The 23,834-nt window shown below is 35.3% G+C and overlaps 2 protein-coding genes and 1 long non-coding RNA gene across 3 annotated transcripts; all 3 read left to right on the plus strand.

The window, feature by feature from the left end:
* The first annotated feature begins 5,027 nt into the window (after nucleotides 1-5,027).
* LOC125275501 (gastrula zinc finger protein XlCGF52.1-like) lies at nucleotides 5,028-15,113 on the plus strand. Its single transcript, XM_048202530.1, has 4 exons — nucleotides 5,028-5,085; nucleotides 6,975-7,160; nucleotides 7,242-7,594; nucleotides 14,240-15,113. The coding sequence occupies exons 1-4, from the start codon at nucleotides 5,028-5,030 to the stop codon at nucleotides 14,825-14,827; spliced, it is 1,185 nt and encodes a 394-aa protein (XP_048058487.1). The 3' UTR covers nucleotides 14,828-15,113.
* A 3,064-nt stretch (nucleotides 15,114-18,177) lies between these two features.
* Nucleotides 18,178-20,755, plus strand: LOC125248993. The gene is made up of 3 exons (XR_007180470.1): nucleotides 18,178-18,301; nucleotides 18,616-18,789; nucleotides 20,159-20,755. It is a non-coding gene; the product is annotated as an uncharacterized LOC125248993 (long non-coding RNA).
* Nucleotides 20,756-21,001: 246 nt separating this feature from the next.
* Nucleotides 21,002-22,814, plus strand: LOC125275559 (gastrula zinc finger protein XlCGF7.1-like). The gene is made up of 2 exons (XM_048202666.1): nucleotides 21,002-21,015; nucleotides 21,754-22,814. Exons 1-2 carry the CDS (start codon nucleotides 21,002-21,004, stop codon nucleotides 22,601-22,603), a joined length of 864 nt encoding a protein of 287 aa, XP_048058623.1. The 3' UTR covers nucleotides 22,604-22,814.
* Nucleotides 22,815-23,834: the final 1,020 nt, after the last annotated feature.

Here is a 23,834-nt window from a genome sequence, read left to right on the forward strand (position 1 = left end):
ACTTGTAAAGATTATCTTGACAGACAAAACGTGTAATGCCGAGTTCAGACTGCACGATTTTAGCCCCGATTTTGGCTCGCCGACAGGTTTTGAGAAATCGCCGACAAATGCCCGAAATCACAGGCAAATCGATGCTTGTTCACGCGAGTGACAATCACACAGTGTGAATGAGCAAAGACACAATCTGAGAAAATCGCCGACGAGTCGCCGACACCCATGAGATATTTGGCATGCTAAATATCTGGACCTGTCGGCGATTCAAAATCCTGCTGTGTGAAAAGTGTTCTGACTGAAAACTACATCGGCGATGACCGACAGCCAATGAGAGAGCAAGATACAGAGCAGCATGGAGTTCGGGGAGGAGTTATAGACCACAACATCAGCAAGCATGGCTTTGTAGGCTACACATAAACATTACAATTCTATCAAACGGAAACAAAACACAAACATTTGCTTGACCATCGGCAACAGAAGCACATTGAACAAGTTATGTATTTACCTCCAACTCTCGTTGCAGAACACACAATCCAGAGTCTCCTAAACCATTTCCTCCTGCATATTTTCTTTTCTTTTTCTTATATTCGCTGCAAATCAGCGCACAGGCAACTCGTATTGCAAGCTTCTTGCGGGCTACCGTTTTTAATAATAATAATAACTCCGGTCTTGCACGCGCAATATTGCGTTGTTTCCTTGACACATCTCGCGTGTGTTTGGTTGTGAAACGTAGTTTGCGTGCCAGACAGAGTTGTCGGCGATTCTTCCTATTGTAAAGTCATGCAGTGTGAAACCTTCTGTCACCGATCCACTGAATGCTGGCCAAGATAGTCATGCAGTGTGAAAAGAACAGTGACCCGACTGCTTTGAAAATCGTGCAGTCTGAACTCAGCTTAAGTGTCATAACCCTTTATTAAACAGATCTTACTTTCTGCGATTTTCCAAAAGTCTATGGGAAAAAATGAATAGGCTTTCAATCGAGGGAACCTGTGCGCCGCTAACTTCGGGTTGGCCTACAAAAACGCGTCATCCCTGGGGTACTCTATTGTCGCGAGTCTCTGGCTGAGGTCTGATGCAAGGAGAGTTCGAGTTTAAGCGCGCGCATGTATTTGATTGAGGGCCGAGCCATTTGTGCTCGCTGTAAGGAACCCTGCATCGGCCCAAAAACGGACTCCGACGCCCCCAGGCGAAGGTTAACTTGTGTATGCCTTTTCAGCGTCTCTATTAAGTTCACTTAATTTCACTCGTTTAATCTGATTTAATTATAAACATTTGATTCTGAATGAGTTTGATAGTGCTCTGTGGCTAAAGCTAACATTACACACTGTTGGAGAGATTTATAAAGAATGAAGTTGTGTTTATGAATTATACAGACTGCAAGTGTTTAAAAATGAAAATAGCGACGGCTCTCGTCTCCGTGAATACAGTAATAAACGATGGTAACTTTAACCACATTTAACAGTACATTAGCAACATGCTAACAAAACATTTAGAAAGACAATTTACAAATATCATTAAAAATAGCATGATATCATGGATCATGTCAGTTAATATTGCTCCATCTGCCATTTTTCGCTGTTGTTCTTGCTTGCTTACCTGTATAAAGTCTGATGATTCAGCTGTGCACAGATCCAGACGTTAATACTGGCTTGTCTAATGCCTTGAATATGGGCTGGTATATGCAAATATTGGGGGCGTACATATTAATGATCCCAACTGTTGCATCACAGTCGGTGTTATGTTGAGATTCGCCTGTTCTTCAGAGTGTTACAATATGTTATATTTATGGTCAGCAGGATGTGACAGACCATGTATGGTTGACTTGTGAGTCCTGTGTATGTGATGTCATAGAGATGCGCAAGCATGTGAAGCAAAGTGGAAGCACTGGGAAGCATGCGGTTGTGTGATCCTTTATTGTAAAGTGATTAACAATAAGAACTAAGCATATAACACAGAGGTCTTTTAAACAAATGAGATTTACATTTGAAGGAGGAAACAATGGTGTTTGAGACTCACTGTATGCCATTTCCATGTACTGAACTCTAATTATTTAACTATGCCGAGGTAAATTCAATTTTCAATTCTAGGGCACCTTTAATGGATCACGCTACAAACATAATGATCTTATAATACATGATGCATTGCTGTGTCCGTTATCGCATAATTCACACTTTTGGACACTTTCACTTTAACGGACATTAGACAAAACTGCAAAATCAAGCTCTTATGTTCATATATTTATTGTCCAACATTCCCAATTTTTCTGATGCATATCCTTAATTTAATATGTTGTTAATAATTCAGTGTTTATAAGCCTTTTAAAGAATTTTAACCCAAACTGGCTGGGTTTCTAGAGAGCAAAGGATTTGTGAAAAACCAGCAGGGCTGCTGCTGGGCGCCAGTTTTTCAATTTAATGTTCTATTGACTGTCGCTTCTTGTTAGTGTATATTCTTTGACGCAGACCAGTTCTTGTTCTAACAAGAGGGGCAGACATAAAACTGAATATATTATTTTAAAACAAAAAATGAACAATTTTCCCATACTCTTATAAGGATATAAAATGTACATAGAGACATGAAAATAAAATAGAAATATAATTCTGAGGGAATGATTTAAAGTTTGCTGGAATGGTCACAAAACTCAAAACACTACACAAGCAAACTTTGTTTTACAGTAAAGATAGTGATGGAAGTAGTTAGTTTTGATCATTTTAAACTCATTCACTGTTAGCCCGGATAAGTTGAATTTACTTAACTTGTCGCCCTAAAAAAATTAAGTAATGTGAACTTAATAATTTGAATTAATTTAACTTAAAATGTTTTGTAATATTAATTACTTTGTAGTTATTACACATAGCATATTTAAGTTCAATGTACTAAGCAAGTTAATTTATATATCAATTTCTATTTTACTACAAAATTAAGAAAAAAAAGCAAATAAAAGGTACATTCATTCATTTTTATTTTAATTCAATTCCAAATACAACAAAATTTCATGTCCTGAAAACATTTCCTTATAAAACGTGGAAAAAAAAAATAGTTTTAACAAATCAGCTTATTGTTAAGGACATGAATAGTTTATCTCAGAATCACAACAAATTGCATCAAAACTATATGGTTTGTTTACACTCCTGAGTTCACAATATTGGCAGTAAAGTATCCATTTTATGTGCCACCTCACATTTTCCTAGGTTGAGCATTACCTGCTGAATATAAAGTATTTTTCATACAGTTAGGGTAGTCCAGTTTCAGGGCATAAATCAGTCCGAAAAAAGGACTGGTTGGTCAGTTCATCCATCACCAAACATCCTTCCAAGACGATCCTCACTCTAGATGGGTTTAGCTGAGCACTTTACAGATCAACACAGAGGATTCTCACTGGAGTTTGCCTGTATGAGTCCTTGTCAGCTGCAACCTAGCAGAGGAAGAAAAAGATTGACAAAGACATTATCATATAATAATGCATCAGATAATGCTATTGTCAAATACTCCAAATCATATGCTGCGTTCACACCATGTCGTAATTATCATAATTCCGAGATGACAACATGTGACATTCAACTCAGAGCTGTTAACATCCTTGTACTGGGAATTATGCATTTCTATGGCAACCCTATCAATGGCTAAATTAATCTGCAGCAGTCAGGTGGTACAGTGGTCATCTGGTACAAGTAGGAGCTCCCCAAACATTCCCAGTTTACAGGTTTATAACAATTACAAGTTCTACAAGAACGTGAATGTGTTTTACAAGCTGGAATCTTATAATTATGGTAATGATGACATTATTGCACTCACCATTCATCGCGCTTCATCCTCTCTCCTCTGCTGGAAGCGCAGGCACGGTGTTCGGCGACGGCCAGACGGTCAAACAAAGTTTCCACGGCCAACAACTGCTCTTCGAGTGAAAAAGAAACAATAGAAGGGAAAAGACGAAATAACGCTCGTCGAACTCGCCGATCAGGGGTTCATGCACGGTGATGTCCACCGCACGCGAGAGAGAACACTAGCTAACCGGAGAAAAAAAGTTCCGTCGTTTAAACAAAAAACAGTCTCTCAGGGGGAAAAAAACTATAAAAAGGTAAATGTTTGGAAAAAATGTCCGTAGAACTTGCCATAACAAATGTTGCAACTGCTCATCAACAGCTCCTTGAATTCACACACCACAACAAAATGGCATGGTTACCTGCAGAAAACCAGTGTGTAGGAGGCGTGGTCAGGAGAAAAACTTCATAATTCAAGTGCATTTAACTTAAATTTATTAACACATTCAAATTACATACACAAATTAGTAGAATATACTTATATTTTATAAGTAATGCAATCAAACTTTAATGTTTTAAGTGTATATTGTAATTATATGTTTAAATATAAAATCCGGACTAAGAGTGTTGTTGAATGAGTGTTGATAGTCTGAGGATCGTCAATATTAACAGAGAAACTGCTGAAAACACTCTTTATTTCATGTCAATAGTTCCTGTTTTCACCTCATTTATTATGCTGATGTCTTCAGATCTGCTGTAAATTGACACTTAAAGCTCATTTCATTGCTGTCAACAGAGTTTATGCTTTCAATTGTTTTTCTTACCATCATTTATAATTGCAAGAAGTGGCATTACATTACTTGTATTTTTTTTTTTTTTTTTTTTGTATTTCTTGATATCTGACTGTTGAATGAAGAAGCAGAATAATGTTAGGATTAGCAATAAACATAATTTACGAATTATCATCAGTTAATTTACAATAAACAGACAGACATGCATAAATGCTAACAAGTGTCATTTATTATTAAAACAAACTCAAACTGATATATGTTTGATTTTGGCAGATCAGCTCCTCCCATCGCAGTCACATCATCAGTGATGCTCCTCCCACACTGGACTTCACAGTCAATTAAGCTCCTCCCACTGAAATCACGTCATCAGTGAAGCTCCTCCCACTGCAATTCCCCAATAAATGCTGGAATATTCCCATCAGAGCATCAGGAAGAGCTTAAATCTGCAAAGACTGAGTTTATTAAAGAGGACAGTGAGAACATGAGTGATCCAGAACCCTGCAGAATGAAACACACTGAAGATACTGAAGAACAAAGAGGTTGGTGTTTATTCTTCATTCATTCATGATGCTGAACAACATTCATGTTAGAAAGATTCAAACACTTCTGCACAGTTAGATAAACAGTCAAACTGAAATGGTACAAATGTTTGTTTTCAACAAATGGTCAGTAAAGGGAGGTTTGAGGAACTTTCATATTAATTGTCAACATCAGATCAAACTAATATTATTTTAACCTGCTGGAGAATGTTGGTGCACTAATTTGTTCTTTGTTTTAATGTTTTAAAGTTAGTTTTAGTGTAAAAGATTGTAATTACCTCAAGCTTCAGTATAACTTCTGTTTTATTCTGAAAATCTTATAGTGACAGTAATGTCTTGAAAGTTATGAAAATGAAACATCAAGTGAGTCAATATTTTAATATAAATTATGAACCTCAGCTGCATCCAATGATAAAAAATTAGTCGTCATGAAACTAATAGACTAAACAATGTCATGTGGCTTTTTGTTCAAAAGTGTGTACATTTAGAGAAATATTTATATATTCTCATATGTTTACGTCAAATTTCTTTAGAGAGGAGTAATATTTATTCAATTTTTACTCTTAAATGTGGCAATGTGAGCATTATGGAGCACTTTCATTCATACTGGAAGCCAGAGGGCACCCTCGAGCAGAAAGTCAGAGAGTGAGACTTTCATTAAACACTCGACTTGCATTATAGTGAGTTAATTTGGAGCAAAAACATGGTTTTAATCTCATAAATTGTCGTGTTTTGATGGTGTGCTAAGCTAACATGCTAGCTAGCCCTTATGCAGCTGTTTGAATAGTAAAGCTCATTTGAATGTTTGAAAGAAGGTGAAGTGAGAAGAAACAAAAAAAACAGTGTGAATAGAGAGTCATCAGTAATTACAATAATGACAAAAGAATTATAATTAGAGCCATAACCAAGCCGGAGAGCTGTGAATGTGTGCAGGAGAGACTGAAACTGAATGGGGCAGTTTGCACCACAAAACAATAGAGACACTGAATAGATGCTTAGAGGATGACAATAAACATCAGTTAGCATTTTAGATGTTTTCTCAAAATGATCTTCAGATTTGAAACAGAATATGGCTTTAGCTGCAGTGCATTTCTAGACTGAAACAAGGCTAATTTTATTTTCATAAAGATGTTTCATAAAATACATTTTTAATAATATTTAAGCTCTTCATAACTATTTTTATTAGCGACTGATGACGTTTTACAAACACAAGAATGCATATTAAGAATACCTTTTGTGCACCAAAAAAACGCTGGGCTCTGAAAGTGTAAATTAACTCGCTGGCATTAGAGGCCTCACTGAGCCATCAGATTTCATCAAAAACATTTTAATTTATATTCCAAAGATGAAAGAGGGTCTTACGGGTAATTAACAGAATTTGAATTTTTATGTGAACTAAGCCAGGGCTCCAGACTGCGCCTAAAATGGTCGCATTGGCGACTAAAAATGTTAATTTGCGAGAGATATTTTTGCATACAAATTCACACTTTATGACAGATGAATTTGAAGTTATTTGCATGTTCTGTGACCAGTAGCCTATCACATCATTTGATGTGTTGAAGTAATTAAATGAATGAGATTAAATGAGATAACTTCCAAACTGTGATTTTCAAAATCTACTTACTCCACCTTGAAGTTCTCACTACAGAAACATGGGATTTGTCTATAATGTTTTTAAAATAATAATTGAAGATCAATGATCCTCATTCATAGAAAGTTTCAGGGACATTACTTAACATTCATTAATTTATAAAAAGGCATCAAAGTGATGATAATATTGTCTAGTTTCTGCTATTACATCAGGGCTCACTTTTATATATATGTGTATATTTCTCTCTTTGGATTATTTTGATGTACTGAAAATAATTTTATTTTTTCTTCCATTTTAGATATGATTAAAGAGGAGGAGGAGAGTGAAGAACTGAGTGAAGTGGAGGAGAAACATCACGTCAAACCTGGAGAAAAACCTTTGAGTCGCTCAAAGACTAAAAACACATTTTTAAAGAAAAGAAGAGCCAAGAAATCTACAACCTGCACTCAGTGTGGAAAGAGTTTCACAACTAAATATCTTGAGCGTCACATGAAGACTCACACTGGAGAGAAACCATTCACATGTGATCAGTGTGGGAAAGGTTTCACAACCAATTCTAGTCTAGAGATTCACATGAGGATCCACACTGGAGAGAAGCCGTTCACATGTGATCAATGTGGAAAAACATTTATTAGGGCATCACACCTGAAGACACACCTGACAGTTCATACAAAGGTGAAGCCATATTCATGTTCTGTGTGTGGAAAGAGTTTTTCACAGCTGGCACATTTAAAAGTACATCAGAAAATACACACTGGTGTGAGAGAGTTCATGTGCTTTGAATGTGAGAAGATTTTTACTACAGGGGGCGATTTAAAAAAACACCAGAGAATTCACTCTGGAGAAAAACCTTACAAGTGTTCACACTGTGACAAGAGATTCAGTTGTTCATCATCTCTGAAAAGACATGAGAGGAGTCACACTGGAGAAAAACCTTACAAGTGTTCACACTGTGACAAGAGATTCAGTCAGTCATCATCTCTGAAAAGACATGAGAGAAACCACAGCACATCCACTGTGTGCTGAAAATGATTATTGTATCAATGCACTGAAAGTATTTTTTTAAAAATACTTTATTTAATATCCTGAAGTTGTAGTTTATCAAGTTAAATTTGAGTAAGTTTACTTATAGGTTGTTTGCACATGACGTCACAGCAGCAGCACGAATGAGTCTGGAGAGCAGGGATTTTTCTATATAATTCTATCAAAAACTCAAAATTCGCATGATTTGCGTTGTTTATGGTTGCTCAAATCGTTAAAATCGAGAACCCAGAAGGTGTTTATATCGTTTACATAACATATACCGTTTTTTATAACTTATTTCATTATTTTTACTTTAAAAGTTGACGCCTTTTACAGCATTTTGCGTCTGCTGATACTGAAATGAATATGGATACCTGCTTACCTTTTGTTTTTGTCTTGATTAAATATTTGCAGGGAGGAGAAGATATTTTATCCTATTGAATGATAATTTGGTGTTTTCACTTCAGTTTTGTAGAATTCGTTCACAATGTTGATGTGGTTACCATGAAAACAGTCACGCACTGCTGCTTCAGCCATCATATGGTAGAAAATAAAATAAATGTTTAACAAGCTGACAGAAGTCGACATTTATTTGTTGGAAGCATGTAAATGTAACTGTAGTTTTAATGTTGTCTTTGTAAATATTCACTTTCCCATAGGACATAAATTAGGTTAATTGTCCGCCCATAGAAAAATAAATAAATATAATAATTACCAAATGATAACCAACACTCAACTATTGATACACAACGTTGCCACGACGTCGCAGTTACTAACTAGCAACTTCACAAAGTTACATTGTGGTGACGTATAGGCACCTTTCACTTTTCCGGTTGCCACGACATTACGTCACCATGACGAAACTTTGGTCACAAGATAAAGTTGCAATTACATAACAGTTACATAATTTTGGGTGTGTGCAAGTTATAATCGTTCACAAGCGAGTGAGTCATACTCGCAAACATAATGTTAATTATTACACAAAAACCAAATACATTATTACATTTGCTAGTCGTCTTCCCTCACCTCCTCAACCAAGACTAAAATCGTATTAACGTTACACCCTCCAGTCTTTTTCCCCGATTGATATTGTGAGTTCCTATTACAATTCTCGATTCAGCATAAATGACCAACAATGGCGACATTCTTCACAATCATGACAAAAAATTAAAATACTGCCATAACTTCAGCAGAAAGGCAATGCGATATAAACAAATCAATCTAGAACTGAACACGGCGTGACGGCAGCTTCACATTCTCTATATCTACCTCCTCGATGGCAATCAAGTCTTTCAATTCAGTAAAAAAGTCGCTCCTCTTCATAACACAAGAATCACGTCCAACGTATGTTGTGATTTTCTGTTTAAAACTTTCAAAACCAGCACAGAAAGGACTTTTCTCCATCTCTTCCATAATAATTTTCACTGCTTGCCCTCCACCGAAATTTCGCGCGTCACCAGAACCATGTGATTGCAAACAACCTATTCATCCTTGGAATTCATGAGAGAGCTGTGAATGTGTGCAGGAGAGACTGAAACTGAATGGGGCAGTTTGAACCACAAAACAATAGAGACACTGAATAGATGCTTAGAGGATGACAATAAACATCAGTTGGCATTTTAGATGTTTTCTCAAAATTATCTTCAGCTTTAGCTGCAGTGCATTTCTAGACTGAAACAAGGCTAATTTTATTTTCATGAAGATGTTTCATAAAATACATTTCTAATAATATTTAAGCTCTTCATAACTACGTTTTATTAGAGACTGATGACGTTTCACAAACACAAGAATGCATATTAAGAATACCTTTTGTGCAGCAAAAAAAAAACGCTGGACACAGAAAGTGTAAATTAACTCGCTGGCATTAGAGGCCTCACTGAGCTATTAACCCTCTACTGCACACATGTTGATGGCACATGAAAAAAAAAAAATATTCCACATAATTTTTTGGTTCATTTGGGAACATTTTGTTGATTAAAAAAAAAAAAATCCCCCCACCCTCCCCCAATCCCAAAATATTTTTTCGTTGCCCTGTTGTGCGACAATGGTACAGAGTCATAGAGAAAATTATCATCAAAATCAATTTTTAAAAAAAAAAAAAATTTCAAGAAATCATTAAGTAAAAAGGGAAAAACACTTGAAAGACACTGATATATTGAATTTGATGCATGCATAGGTCTGTATCATGTAGTGTGCTATGCCATATAATGTACTTCATGTAATACGATTTCACTCTGTACGAAACTTCAAAAAGCACTTCTTCTCTGCTGTGAAATAGTGGTGTATGTTACAATTTTTGCACATCACTTTGGGTGTTCCTGCACACCCAGGAATCTTGCATCTTCCCTTCTTATAATACATTGTTGCCAATGAGAGGTACTCTCTAAAACCTCTTCGAAAAGTACCCCTTATCGCACAACGTTGCCCTGAGGCAACGAAAAGAAAAACTGAATTTCTGAACATGCAAAATAAAAAAAACTTCATAAAACCTGACAAAAGGCTTCTCTACACCTTCATACACACACACACACACACATATTTTTTATGTACAGTTCATGTCGTTTTAAATAAGATTACTAAAGCAAATAATATTGCCTTCTTCTCACACCATGTGCTCCTGTGACCATGTGTCAGAACAGGACGTCCCACCTTTAAATGGTGCTTGATATTGACTCCAACACCTTACTGAACTGTTCTTTGGTACTTTCTCGACCTTTCTAATTGGTTGTTATCATTTAAAGAAAAATTTACTAAACATAGGGCTTAAAAAAACTTTCCGTTGCCTGAGGGCAACGCTGTGCTGTAAAGGGTTAAGTCATTAAATTATGAGAAAAAAAGTCGTTAAATTACGAAAACAATTTAATTGTCACGAATCCTGTCAGTTCCGGACTACATTTCCCATCATCCCCCCCTGTCAATCACATGCACTCACTCCACCTATCACCTGTTGCCACATCCACCCTAGCACACCACACTGATCACCACACCCAGCTGCAGCTCATTATCAGGACTATAAAGGACTCACACTCACACCACCAGTTTGCGAAGTCTTGATTACCTTGTGTGTCATTTCCGAGCGTTTATATCCTGTCTGCCTGTTGTTACTGTTCCTGTCTGTTACCCGTTCTTGACCCGTTGCTGCCTGTCCTGACCCTTGCCTGTTATACTGTTCTGTGAGTGATATCTGCCTAGCCTGACCATTGCCTGTTTCCTGACTACGATTCTGCCTGTCCCTTGCTGTTCCTGTTTGCTCCTGATTGACCCTGCCTGTACGACTATGCTCACTGTAAATAAATGCTGCACTTGGATCTCTGCCTACGTAACATTAATGACTTTATTCTCAACATTTTATCTCGATTTTTTTCTCGAAATTTAATTACTTTATTCTCAACATTTTTATCTCAACTTTTTTCTCGAAATTTAAATTTTTTTTTCTCCTAACATGTTGAGAATGTTAGGAGAAAATGTTGAGAAACATAAAATGTTTCTCAACATTTTATCTCGACATTTTTCTTGAAATTTAACAAGTTTTTTCTCGTAATTTAATGACTTTATTCTCAACATTTTATTTCGACTTTTTTCTCGAAATTTGACGATTTTTTTCTGGAAATTTAACAACTTTAATCTCAAAATGGTTTTATTTTTTTTTTATTATTGCTTGGCCCTAATCCTCTTCTGTACAATGCAGCGTTACCGTTTTGAATATCAATCATGCTGATCACTTTCATTATTTTACTCCGCTCTTGCTCAGATAAATTTAAGGGCATAAAAGTCTTCAGTACCTTAAACAGTATAACAAGAGTATTAATGACCATTTTAAAGTTCCAGTATGTCTACAAATAATGTTCAACTAAACCATATTGTTCGACCAACAATATCTTATCAATTAATTATGACGTTCTTGGTTTTCTTCCTATTTAGTAAATCCAGGCAAATGGTTGATAAACATTGATTAAAAATAAGATACTATTTATATAAAACGAAATTCACTTTAAAGAAAGGCTTACTCAAAACAAAACTTGAAGTGGTAAAAATGAAGTGGTGAAAATCCCGTCTGACCCACTGCATGTCTCCCAACATACTGCTCATCATATTAGCCTATCTTAGACATGCTGTTCACTTTTCATAATCAACATAAATGAAATTTAAAAACTATTATTATTATATTACTATATTATTATAGTTTAATATTTAAACATAAATATGAAACTATGTTTTTTGGCCCTCGGGCCGACGATCGCGCTGGCGCTTTCTGATGGATTTTTCCTCATGACAGCTGAAACTTAAAATAGGCCTACTCCGTCATTTTTGCCGATAAAGATTAGTGCAAGACATCATCACAAACTACAAATGGTCTACTTTTATTTGTGCATGCTCACAGTAAAAACTAAACCTTCTGCTTTTGTAAAATGAAAAAACAACCAAAAAAACAGAATGCGCTTTCATCGGTCTTTTAATCTTTCTGAAACGTCTAAAAAGTTAACTGATACTCAGCGAATAATTATCACACAAACATGAAACATAGGTCTAAAGAAAACATGAAATGTCTACTTTTAAATCAAATAATTCACGTTTAAAACAAATATTCTCCTGCAATGTAATCTGTAAACTAAAGAGATGCACAATTTCCCCTGACTCATGTTGAGAATGTTAATTCTGCGAGGGTGTTTCTAATACAACGACATAATGATATATAACAAATAAAACAAGACTATTCATTCTGTGGAATATTGAATAGTTTCCTCAAAGTAGGCTAGGCTTATTGTAGGCATTCGATAAGAAATTCGTTGGTCTGTGATAAATAAGAGGCGATCTCTCACTGGCGTTAGTTGTTTTTGCTCGTTGCCGTTATCAGTTCTCTTGGCGCTCGTGCACAATGCGCAGTCTTCACACAGATCGAGCGATTTTTCTGCTAAAAGCACAAAAACAAAAATGCACACAAATTTGTATTTGCTCTTGATATACAATAACTGATGAGCACCTTTGGTTTTAATGAGAAAAAAAAATATGAGGACGGAACTGAACAAAGTTTCAATAAGTTGCGTTTGGACAAGTGCGTTTATCCTGGCTGTTACCTCTTGAAAAACAATGTCTAAAGAAATCGTAATCGAAGTTTAGCACAACTCACCAGAACTAAGCAATGTTGAATTCTGCTTGTTCTTTCTGTAAGTTTCTCAGGTTGTTATTCTTTGAATAATTTATTGTACAAAAAATGGGTTATAAACGATGACAAATACTGTTCCATAACTCAACAACAAACTTATAGAAATAAGTATTATTTAATGTTATTATTGTTAATATGTTATTGTTAACATAAGTGAAAACAGTGACATTTATTTCCCAGAAAAATCAGAGATAAGATAAAAATGCTCAAACTGTAAAGGGGAGATATAAAAGTAAGTGATTAAAAAAAAAGTCCCTTGTTGTTTGGTTATTAAAAAAAATTATAGGAGCCAATGGCTCCTTGATGATTTTATATTTTTTATTGTCTGTAAGCCTTTAATAAAAAAGCTTTTGGTAAAATAAATATCAATCTAAAAATTGGTATTAAAATGATAGAAGTATTGTATATTTTTTAAATGTTTAGATTATATTATTGTGCTGTTGCTCAAATATATTTCAAGATGGGATAAGTAGATTGGACATTGTTGATATTAGAAATCAACCCAAACAAACCCACCCCTCTCTTCATTGCTCCGCCTCCAAAACTCACACTCCAATGTTGCTCAGAGTCGGTCTTGAACCCCGGCCGATCACTGCTGGCAGGCGAGGCGAGAGCACTAACAATGACGCTAAACACCTCATTCTCTAGCAGTCGTCAGTGTGAAGTGGTTTACCTGCTCAACTCTGTCTGGCCACTGTTACACAGTAATGAGAGTGGATGTCTGTTTATCACAGCTGACGCACAACAAAATAATGATTTAATTTAATATTTTTTTACTCACCGCTGGAAAGCTTTTCGAAAATAAATGCAGGATTCTAGTGATGTTCGTTTGAGCTCTTTTGTATTGTTTTTTCTTCTTCTCAAATCTCCCTCTTACTCGTTCTCTCTCTTTGATGTTATAGCCACGCCCCCTAATGCTGATTGGTTACGCGATTGATGTTGGTGTCGGCGGACTAACTTCCAAACTGTGATTTTCAAAATTTACTTACTCCATCTTGAAGTTCTCACTACAGAAACATGGGATTTGTCAATAATGTTTTAAAAATAATAAATGAAGATCAATGATCCTTATTCATAGAAAGTTTCAGGGACATTACTTAATATTCATTCATTAAAAAGGCATCAATGTGATGGTAATATTGTCTAGTTTCTGCTATTACATCAGGGCTCACTTTTATATATATGTGTATTTCTCTCTGGATTATTTTGATGTACTGAAAAAGTTATTTTTTTTTCCATTTGAGATATGATTAAAGAGGAGGAGGAGAGTGAAGAACTGAGTGAAGTGGAGGAGAAACATCATGTCAAACCTGGAGAAAAACCTTTGAGTTGCTCAAAGACTAAAAGAAAGAAGAACCAAGAAATCTACAACCTGCACTCAGTGTAGAAAGAGTTTCTCAAACAAACAAAATCTTAAGCGTCACATGAAGATTCACACTGGAGAGAAGCCATATGTATGTGGACAATGTGGAAACAGTTTCCCATACAAACAAAGTCTTGATGTTCACATGAGGATGCACACTGGAGAGAAGCTGTTCACATGTGATCAATGTGGGAAAACATTTCCATTGGCATTATCTCTGAAGAGACACCTGACAGTTCATACGAAGGAGAAGCCACATTCATGTTCTGTGTGTGGAAAGAGTTTTTCATGGCTGCAAAGTTTTCATAGACATGAGAAAATACACACTGGTGTGAGAGAGTTTGTGTGTTTTGAGTGTGAGAAGATTTTTATTTCAGCAAACTGTTTAAAACGGCACCAGAGGATTCACACTGGAGAAAAACCTTACAAGTGTTCACACTGTGACAAGAGATTCAATGTGTCATCATCTCTGAAAAAACATGAGAAGATCCACACTGGAGAAAAACCTTACAAGTGTTCACATTGTGAAAAGAGATTCAATCAATCATCAAATCTGAAAACACATGAGAAGATCCACAGCAAAAAGAAGCTGCACACTTAAGTTAGGGCTGGACAATTATGACCTGAAATCAAAACCTCAATTAATTGAACATTTTACCTCAATTACGATTAATGAACGATTATTTTGTTTCTGGGTTTTCTTTTGTTTTTTGCCCACAGATCATTTTCAAGGTTTGATTGACTAATAAAGGTGGGATATTGTTTCCTATTGAAAGAGTGATCTGACATAACAGCTCACTTTCAGCAGTTATTGTATCTTTGTTTAGTATCATTTCTTACTGGGGCCGTATTCACAAAACATCTTAAGGCTAAAAGTAGCTCCTAACTTGCCGATTTAGGAGAAACTCTTTAAAATAATGGGCCTGTCAGTCATAGGCGCTGATTTCTGTTTCTGCCGGTGGGTGCCCTGTGCCCCACATTAAATACCAATATTATATTATAGATAGATCCTTGATTAGTATTGGTGTTCTCTAATGGTATCGTGGTTGATTTTTTGTTAATAGAGTCAGAGGTTCAGCAGTGCACTAATTATCAGTGGTTCGAATCTGCCCTCATATATTTTTTTCCTCATAAAGTTAAAAAAAAAGTTCATTATGTTTGTATATCAAAGAGCAGGGACACTTTTGTGTGCATTTTGTTAGTGATTTCCCTAGAAAGAAGAGTCAAGCGATAGATTGACACGCATGTCTGAAGACTAATTTACACGAGCCACAACATTCCTCATGATTTCAAAAACAACACGTTTCAGCGGTACTTCGCTTCTTATTTAACTCAAATCAACATCAACAGGGTGTTTCATTTGCATTATATCCGTGCAGCATGATGACAATTTCAACCCAAAAGCACATTCTTTTCACGAGTATAGAGATCGCTAAGACATGTGACCAACTGGGCGGCAACGTCATCAGAACGCAAAGAATTATGGGTATGTTTGGCCCGTTTACATGGGCTGGCATAGCAGGCTAGTGTTCTGGCATTAAAAATTAGCATGAAAAACAATATAATCTACAAAATGCAGCGGGCTAAAGTAAACATTGTCGGACCATACTGCCTAAAACTAAATCCTAATGCAAAGACGATTAAATATGACGAGAAAATAAAGGGAATCAAATGACTGGATCCTTAAGAGCAGAGCGACTGGTCAAGAAACGTCCAACTGTTGTCCAACTTCCAGCATCCATATTAAATATAGGATATATATATATATACAGGGTGCGATTTGTGAAAAAAAACAGAGGGGGGGATGTTTCGAAAAGTTTTCAGGTGAATATTGTCACAATGGATAATTTATTTAATAAAACAATGAAAGCGCAATACATCGCTCGATGTTGGGAATTCTGACCAGTTCAATCAAGTGACATCGCAGACTGACAGATGGCGACGGCAGCCGATTCTGTTCCCTTTGGAATGTGTGTTCCCCCTGCTGACAGCGCATGCGTCATGAAACACCGCTGGATGAACGGAAAGCGAAGAAGGACAAAAATATTGGCGCTACATTTAAATGTCTTGCACTGTAGCATAATAAAATGAATCTGGCAGTCCAGTTTTATTTCTGTAAATTGAATTAATTTTGAACTTGTTCATAGTTTATGTATTATGCCTGAATTTAGTTTATTATGCCTGAATTTATTCAGTTGAATTGTGCCTGCTACAAATTAGCTTATGTCCATGCTGATGTCCAAACTTGATGCCTCATTACTGCCTTTTTATTTTTTAGCTTTATTATTATTATTGCAAAAATACAGAGATGACATGTTTATTATATAGTATACAAAATGTATTAACAATGTTCACTGTTTCCAAAGTACACATGATAAAATTTGAGTTCCTCAAATTATTGTCACAAGGGAAACTGATATTATGTTACATTTTGTTCCTGATATGAAATAAAAATGAATAAATAAATATGGATAAAACTATATGTTGTCATTATTGCCTTCTTTGATATTTTTCACATGCAAGATGCAAGGACGCAATATAACATTCTTAACAAAATTAACATAGGTATAATTTCAAAGGGCACTAATGAAATCAATCAATCACCTCACCCTCTTCAGAGTGGCGTTTCATGTCATGTTTGCTTTGAAGGTGTGATATAGCATTATATAAAAATATTAAATGTTCATTAAAATGGTAGTTAATTTGTCTTAATACTTCAGTTTGCAGAACACATTCTGCAAAATTCTACAATTGACTTCTCCAGTGAGCCACAAGACATAACATGGTTCAGAATGGAGATTGCTTTAATGCTGCAACGACAATCTGGTATGGCTTTAAACTCATGAATGCCATTGATGTGCTTTTTGGTGTGCATCACCTTCATTAGTGGTGTACTGTACCTCATAGATGACCTAAGTGAACTGTGCCACTTTTGTGGAGAGACAAAAACATTTAAAGACTCTGATGAAGAGACAGAAACATTAAAAGACACTGGAGGAGAGGCAGAAACATTTGACTCTGAAAAGGTTATTTGGGTAAGAGCATTTATGGTTTGTAGCATACATCAAGTAATAATGAATGGACCATTGCTTTAAAACTGTTTATTGTTACTCTTATTTTTACAGATTGCCTGTGATTACTGCAGGTGGTGGTTCCACTTAAAATGTGTGGGCAATTCATCCACAGAGAATGAATACAAATGACTCAATTATGAAGCCTTTGTTTTTGGAGTTTGAGTTTTATTTTCCCCTTAATTTTTACTTTGGGTGAACCTACTCAAATCAGTCTCTGAAAATTATTTTTCTTATAAAATTTGCCATTAAAATCACCCCTGACCTCACTGTGGTTCAAACAGGCCTGCAGTAGAGGCTTATCTGTACTAACCAAAGCCTTAATAAACATGACACTGAAATCAGTAATACGTTTTAAATTGGAAAAGGAATAAAGATTGAATTGACAGATGGGAAAATCTTGTTTATAAAAAAAACCACAAAAAAAAAAAAAAAAAAAAAAAAAAAAAAAAAAAACAACATAAACCCACCACCTTCAAGTTTTGGGGAAAAAAGACATACTTTTTGAACCTTCTGGGTTCCCGTACATCCAGTTGTGCTTGTGTAAAGGGGAACACAGATTCTGAAGGGAGCAGAATCAAATGTTGCAATAATAATAAAGCTAAAAAATAAAAAGGCAGTAATGAGGCATCAAGTTTGGACATCAGCATGGACATAGGCTAATTTGTGTAGGCACAATTCAACTGAATAAATTCAGGCATAATAAACTAAATTCATGCGTAATACATAAACTATGAACAAGTTCAAAATTAATTCAATTTACAGAAATAAAACTGGACTGTCAGAATTATTTTATTATGCTACAGTGCAAGACATTTAAATGTAGCGCCAATATTTTTTGTCCTTCTTCGCTTTCCGTTCATCCAGCGGTGTTTCATGACGGATGCGCTGTCAGCAGGGGGAACACACATTCCAAAGGGAACAGAATCGGCTGTTACACCGGGTAGGAATTTAATGTCCAACACGATCCTGAAAGAACCGGAGAAAAGTGCTGCTATTTGAAGGTAAATTGCAGTCTACCAGTTAACAAACTTTTTTTTTTTCTATAACAAACGGAGAGCGAGATTTCGGCTTGATATCTCCTTTTTGAGTTTGTGTGTGGTGGTTTATGGCACATGTTTGTATGTTTGGTCAAATCGGCCCGTATTCTGTACGATATTAATTCATAAAGTGTTGTATGCTTGACTATGTACCAAAAACAATATCGACATGCCGTACCGATACAGTTCCCTACTGCTAATCCGCATTTACTGTTCAGAAATATTACTGGTGAATACGTGAATAAAAAGTTGAACATGCTGTCTTCTATCTTTGGTAGGCTATTCTGTTAACAGATGCTGTTCTTCACCAGTTTCTGCAGTCTCTGTGTAAGCGGCCATCAAACACAATCATGAGAAGATCATCAGAAAATCGGATATAATGTGTAATTTGTATTTGTGTATAAAAGGTCAACATTGGTCCAATGATTTTTTTTTCTTTAATGAAAAACATGGTAAGTTTTGCTGAATCTATGTTAAGAAATAAAAACCATTGGATTTGTCAATGAAATATGTCTCTTCATTAGTGATGCTGTTACATTTTATTTTAATGGTCTTGAAAACAAATGCATTCAGCTTTGGGAAAATGTGTTAAACTGTATTTAAATAGTAGCACAATTATAATACTGTATTGTGTGAGATTATATAATTCAAAGTACAGTAGTCAACATTTGAAGTGAATCAAAAAAGTTCAGCAAAGTTGGTTTTATATTCGAACATTTGGACATCCGTATTCAATAGCCTTGTTAATCACACTACATTGGACATTCAGTGGACATTCACAAGTAAATATGCCATTAAAACAATAATTGCCTATTTTGATCAACTGTGAAAAATGTTGTAAGTTGATAATCGTTGGTTGTAAATATCATGTCGCTGCTTAAAATTCTCAAACATTAATTTATTGCACATTTATTAGAAAGTCTGAATTTATCAGAAGTCCGAATGTGCGAATATAAAACCAACTTTACCGAAGTTGTCATAAGAAGGTTTTAGGACAACTTTGATGAAAGATGATTTGTGATCCACTTTATATGTTTACTATATTAAACAAAATATAAATAATAAAGTGTATTGTTATTGACTGCAAAGTGTGTATTTTTTAGTATTTGGAGTAAGCCAAAGGTATTGAGCATAAAGTACTACTGTAAAATAATCTATTCATTGTATATTGCTTGCATGTTCGGAAGACATTCATATTTAATTTATAATGTACTTAAATCACAAATAAAGTGTACTTGTAACACATAAAAGTATACTTATAACACAAATAAAGTATAACACAAATTAAATAGACTTTAATATCACTAATCAAGCATGTAATTAGTCCATACACAGGCATATACTTAAAGTGTACTAGTACTAAGTATACTTGAAGTTGTTCCAATTTAGCACACAAAAGTACACTAAATATACTTAAAGTTGTTTTAATATAACTTTTAATATAACTGTTTCAAAATAGCACACTTTAAGTTAACTAATCAGTAACACACTTGAAATATACTAATAATTAGTCTTGCTGCAAGTATACTTAGTATACTTTTTTCCACTAGGGTATGCTTTCCACTGTTTTTCTTACCATTATTTATAATTGCAAGAAGTGACATTACATTACTTGTATTCTTTTTTTTTTTTTTTTGTATTTCTTGATATCTGACTGTTGAATAAAGAAGCAGAATAATGTTAGGATCATCAATATAATCAAATATAATTTACGAATTATCATCAGTTACTTTACAATAAACAGACAGACATGCATAAATGCTTACAAGTGTCATTTATTATTAAAACAAACTCAAACTGATATATGTTTGATTTTGGCAGATTCAGTCAATTAAGCTCCTCCCACTGCAACACGTAATCAGTGAAGCTCCTCCCACATCAATTCTCCAATAAATGCTGGAATATTCCCATCAGACGAGCATCAGGAAGAGCTGAAATCTGCAAAGACTGAGTTTATTAAAGAGGACAGTGAGAACATGAGTGATCCAGAACCCTGCAGAATGAAACACACTGAAGATACTGAAGAACAAAGAGGTTGGTGTTTATTCTTCATTCATTCATGATGCTGAACAACATTCATGTTAGAAAGATTCAAAAACACTTCTGCACATTTAGATATACAGTTAAACTGAAATTAGTACAAATGTTTTTCAACAAATGTTCAGTAAAGGGAGGTTTGAGAAGCTTTCATATTAATTGTCAACATCAGGTCAAACTAATATTTTAACCTGCTGGAGAATGTTGGCGCACTAATTTGTTCTTAGTTTTAATGTTTTAAAGTTAGTTTTAGTATAAAAGTTTGTAATTACCTCAAGCTTCAGTTTGTAATTACCTCAATGTTTTACTCTTAAATGTGGCGATGTGAGCATTATGGAGCGCTATTATGTCTGTTCCATTCATACTGGAAGCCAGAGGGCACCCTTGAGCAGAAAGTCAGAGAGTGAGACTTTCATTAATTATATGACATTGCAGAAATATTTTTATATTATAATTTTTTGTTCTGATCACAGAAGGTTGTTTTAAAACACTCGACTTGCATTAGAGTGAGTTAATTTGGAGCAAAAACATGGTTTTAATCTCATAAACTGTCATGTTTTGATGGGGTGCTAAGCTAACATGCTAGCTAGCCCTTATGCAGCTGTTTGAATAGTAAAGCTCATTTGAATGTTTGAAAGAAGGTGAAGTGAGAAGAAACAAAAAACGGTGTGAACAGAGAGTCATCAGTAATTACAATAATGACAAAAGAATTATAATTCGAGCCATAACCAAGCCGGAGAGCTGTGAATGTGTGCAGGAGAGACTGAAACTGAATGGGGCAGTTTGCACCACAAAACAATAGAGACACTGAATAGATGCTTAGAGGATGACAATAAACATCAGTTAGCATTTTAGATGTTTTCTCAAAATTATCTAGAATAGAATATGGCTTTAGCTGCAGTGCATTTCTAGACTGAAACAAGGCTAATTTTATTTTCATGAAAATGTTTCATAAAATACATTTCTAATAATATTTAAACTCTTCATAACTATTTTTATTAGCGACTGATGACGTTTCACAAACACAAGAACGCATAATAAGAATACATTTTGTGCAGCAAAAAACACTGGGCTAAAAATTGGTATTAAAATTATAGAACTGTTGTATATTTTTTAAATGTTTATATTATGTTAGATTATTGTGCTGTTGCTCAAATATATTTCAAGGTGGGATAAGTAGATCATAAGTAGAGGCATCAAAGTGATGATAATATTTTATAGCAGTTGTCTAGTTTCTGCTATTACATCAGGGCTCACTTTTATGTATATTTCTCTCTTTGGATTATTTTGATGTACTGAAAATAAAAATATTTTTTTTCTTCCATTTTAGATATGATTAAAGAGGAGGAGGAGAGTGAAGAACTGAGTGAAGTGGAGGAGAAACATCATGACAAACCTGGAGAAAAACCTTTGAGTCGCTCAAAGACTAAAAAGACATTTTTAAAGAAAAGAAGAGCCAAGAAATCTACAACCTGCACTCAGTGTGGAAAGAGTTTCTCAACCAAAGAAAGTCTTGAGCGTCACATGAAGACTCACACTGGAGAGAGACCGTTCACATGTGATCAGTGTGGAAAGAGTTTCACAACCAAACAACATCTTGAGTGTCACATGAGGATCCACACTGGAGAGAGACCGTTCACATGTGATCAGTGTGGGACGAGTTTTTTAACCAAACAAAGTCTTGAGCGTCACATGAGGATCCACACTGGAGAGAAGCCATATGTATGCAGACAATGTGGAAACAATTTTCCATACAAACATAGTCTTAAGATTCACATGAGGATCCACACTGGAGAGAAGCCGTTCACATGTGATCAGTGTGGGAAAACATTTAATAGGGCATCACACCTGAAGACACACCTGACAGTTCATATGAAGGAGAAGCCACATTCATGTTCTGTGTGTGGAAAGAGTTTTTCACAGCTGTCATATTTACAAGCACATCAGAAAATACACACTGGTGTGAGAGAGTACATGTGCTTTGAGTGTGAGAAGACTTTTACTAGAGGGGGCGATTTAAAAAAACACCAGAGAATTCACACTGGAGAAAAACCTTACAAGTGTTCACACTGTGACAAGAGATTCAGTGATTCATCACATCTGAAAAGACATGAGAGGATCCACACTAAAGAAAAACCTTACAAGTGTTCACACTGTGACAAGAGATTCAATCAGTCAGCAAATCTGAAAACACATGAGAGAAACCACAGCACATCCACTGTGTGCTGAAAATGATTATTGTATCAATGCACTGAAAGTATTTTTTAAAAATACATTATTTAATATCCTGAAGTTGTAGTGTATCAAATTTTAGTAAGTTTACTTATAGGTTGTTTGCACATGAAGTCACAGCAGCAGCACGAATGAGTCTGGAGAGCAGGGACTGAAGTTGACGCCTTTTATAGCGTTTTGCGTCAAAATAAATATGGATACCTGTTTACCTTTTGTTTTTGACTTGATTAAATATTCATATTCTTTATGCTATCGTTTGCAGGGAGCAGAATATATTGTATCCTTTTGAATGATAATTTGGTGTTTTCATTTAAATTTTGTGGAATTCTGTTCACAATGTTGATCTGGTTACCATGAAAACAGTCACGCGCTGCTGCTGCTTCAGCCATCATATGGTAGAAAATGTCCAAATAAAATGTGTTCAACAAGCTGACAGAAGTCGATGCATTTATTTGTTGGAAGCGTGTAAATGTATCTGTAGTTTTAATGTTGTCTTTGTAAATATTCACTTTCCCATATGGCCACGAAGGAGAATCGGAGGGTCACGATCAGGGGACAGACAGTGACATGCTGTATTTTTGTATTCATTTCAACAAATGACAACCAAAATTAGACCCACAGAAGCTTGTGAACAGTTTTGAAGTGGCTGTGTGCAAGTTATAGTCACAAGGGAGTGAGTCATACTCGCAAACATAATGTTAATTATTACACAAAAACCAAATACAAAACTCAGCTAAGTGTGTGATTATTTTGAGTGAAAGGCAGTGGGTTTATTTAGTGACATTATTACATTTGCTAGTCATCTTCCCTCACCTCCTCAACCAAGGCAAAAATTGTAGCTATTACACCGTCCAGTCTTTTTCCCTGAATGATATCGTGAGTTCCTATTACAATTCTCGATTCAGCATAAATGACCAACAATGGCGACATTCTTCACAATCATGACAGAAAATTAAAATAGCCTACTGCCATAACTTCAGCAGAAAGGCAATGCGATATAAACAAATCAATCTAGAACTGAACACGGCGTGACGGCAGCTTCACATTCTCTATATCTGCCTCCTCGATGGCAATCAAGTCTTTCAATTCAGTAAAAAAGTTGCTCCTCTTCATAACACAAGAATCACGTCCAACATGTGTTGTGATTTTCTGTTTAAACCTTTCTAAGCCAGCACAGAAAGGACTTTTCTCCATCTCTTCCATTATAATTTTCACTGCTTGCCCTCCA

The sequence above is a fragment of the Megalobrama amblycephala genome, linkage group LG1 (genome assembly GCF_018812025.1).
Source record: "Megalobrama amblycephala isolate DHTTF-2021 linkage group LG1, ASM1881202v1, whole genome shotgun sequence".
NCBI classification, from domain to species: domain Eukaryota; kingdom Metazoa; phylum Chordata; class Actinopteri; order Cypriniformes; family Xenocyprididae; genus Megalobrama; species Megalobrama amblycephala.

Bases quoted from the DNA above. Each gene is read 5' to 3' on its own strand.
- LOC125275501 (XM_048202530.1), top strand. From the start codon at position 5,028: ATGAGTGATCCAGAACCCTGCAGAATGAAACACACTGAAGATACTGAA. The intron at 7,161-7,241 runs GTCACATGAAGA...ATTCTAGTCTAG, and splicing joins CACAACTAAATATCTTGAGC to AGATTCACATGAGGATCCAC. The intron at 7,595-14,239 runs CACACTGGAGAA...TCTACAACCTGC, and splicing joins TGAAAAGACATGAGAGGAGT to ACTCAGTGTAGAAAGAGTTT.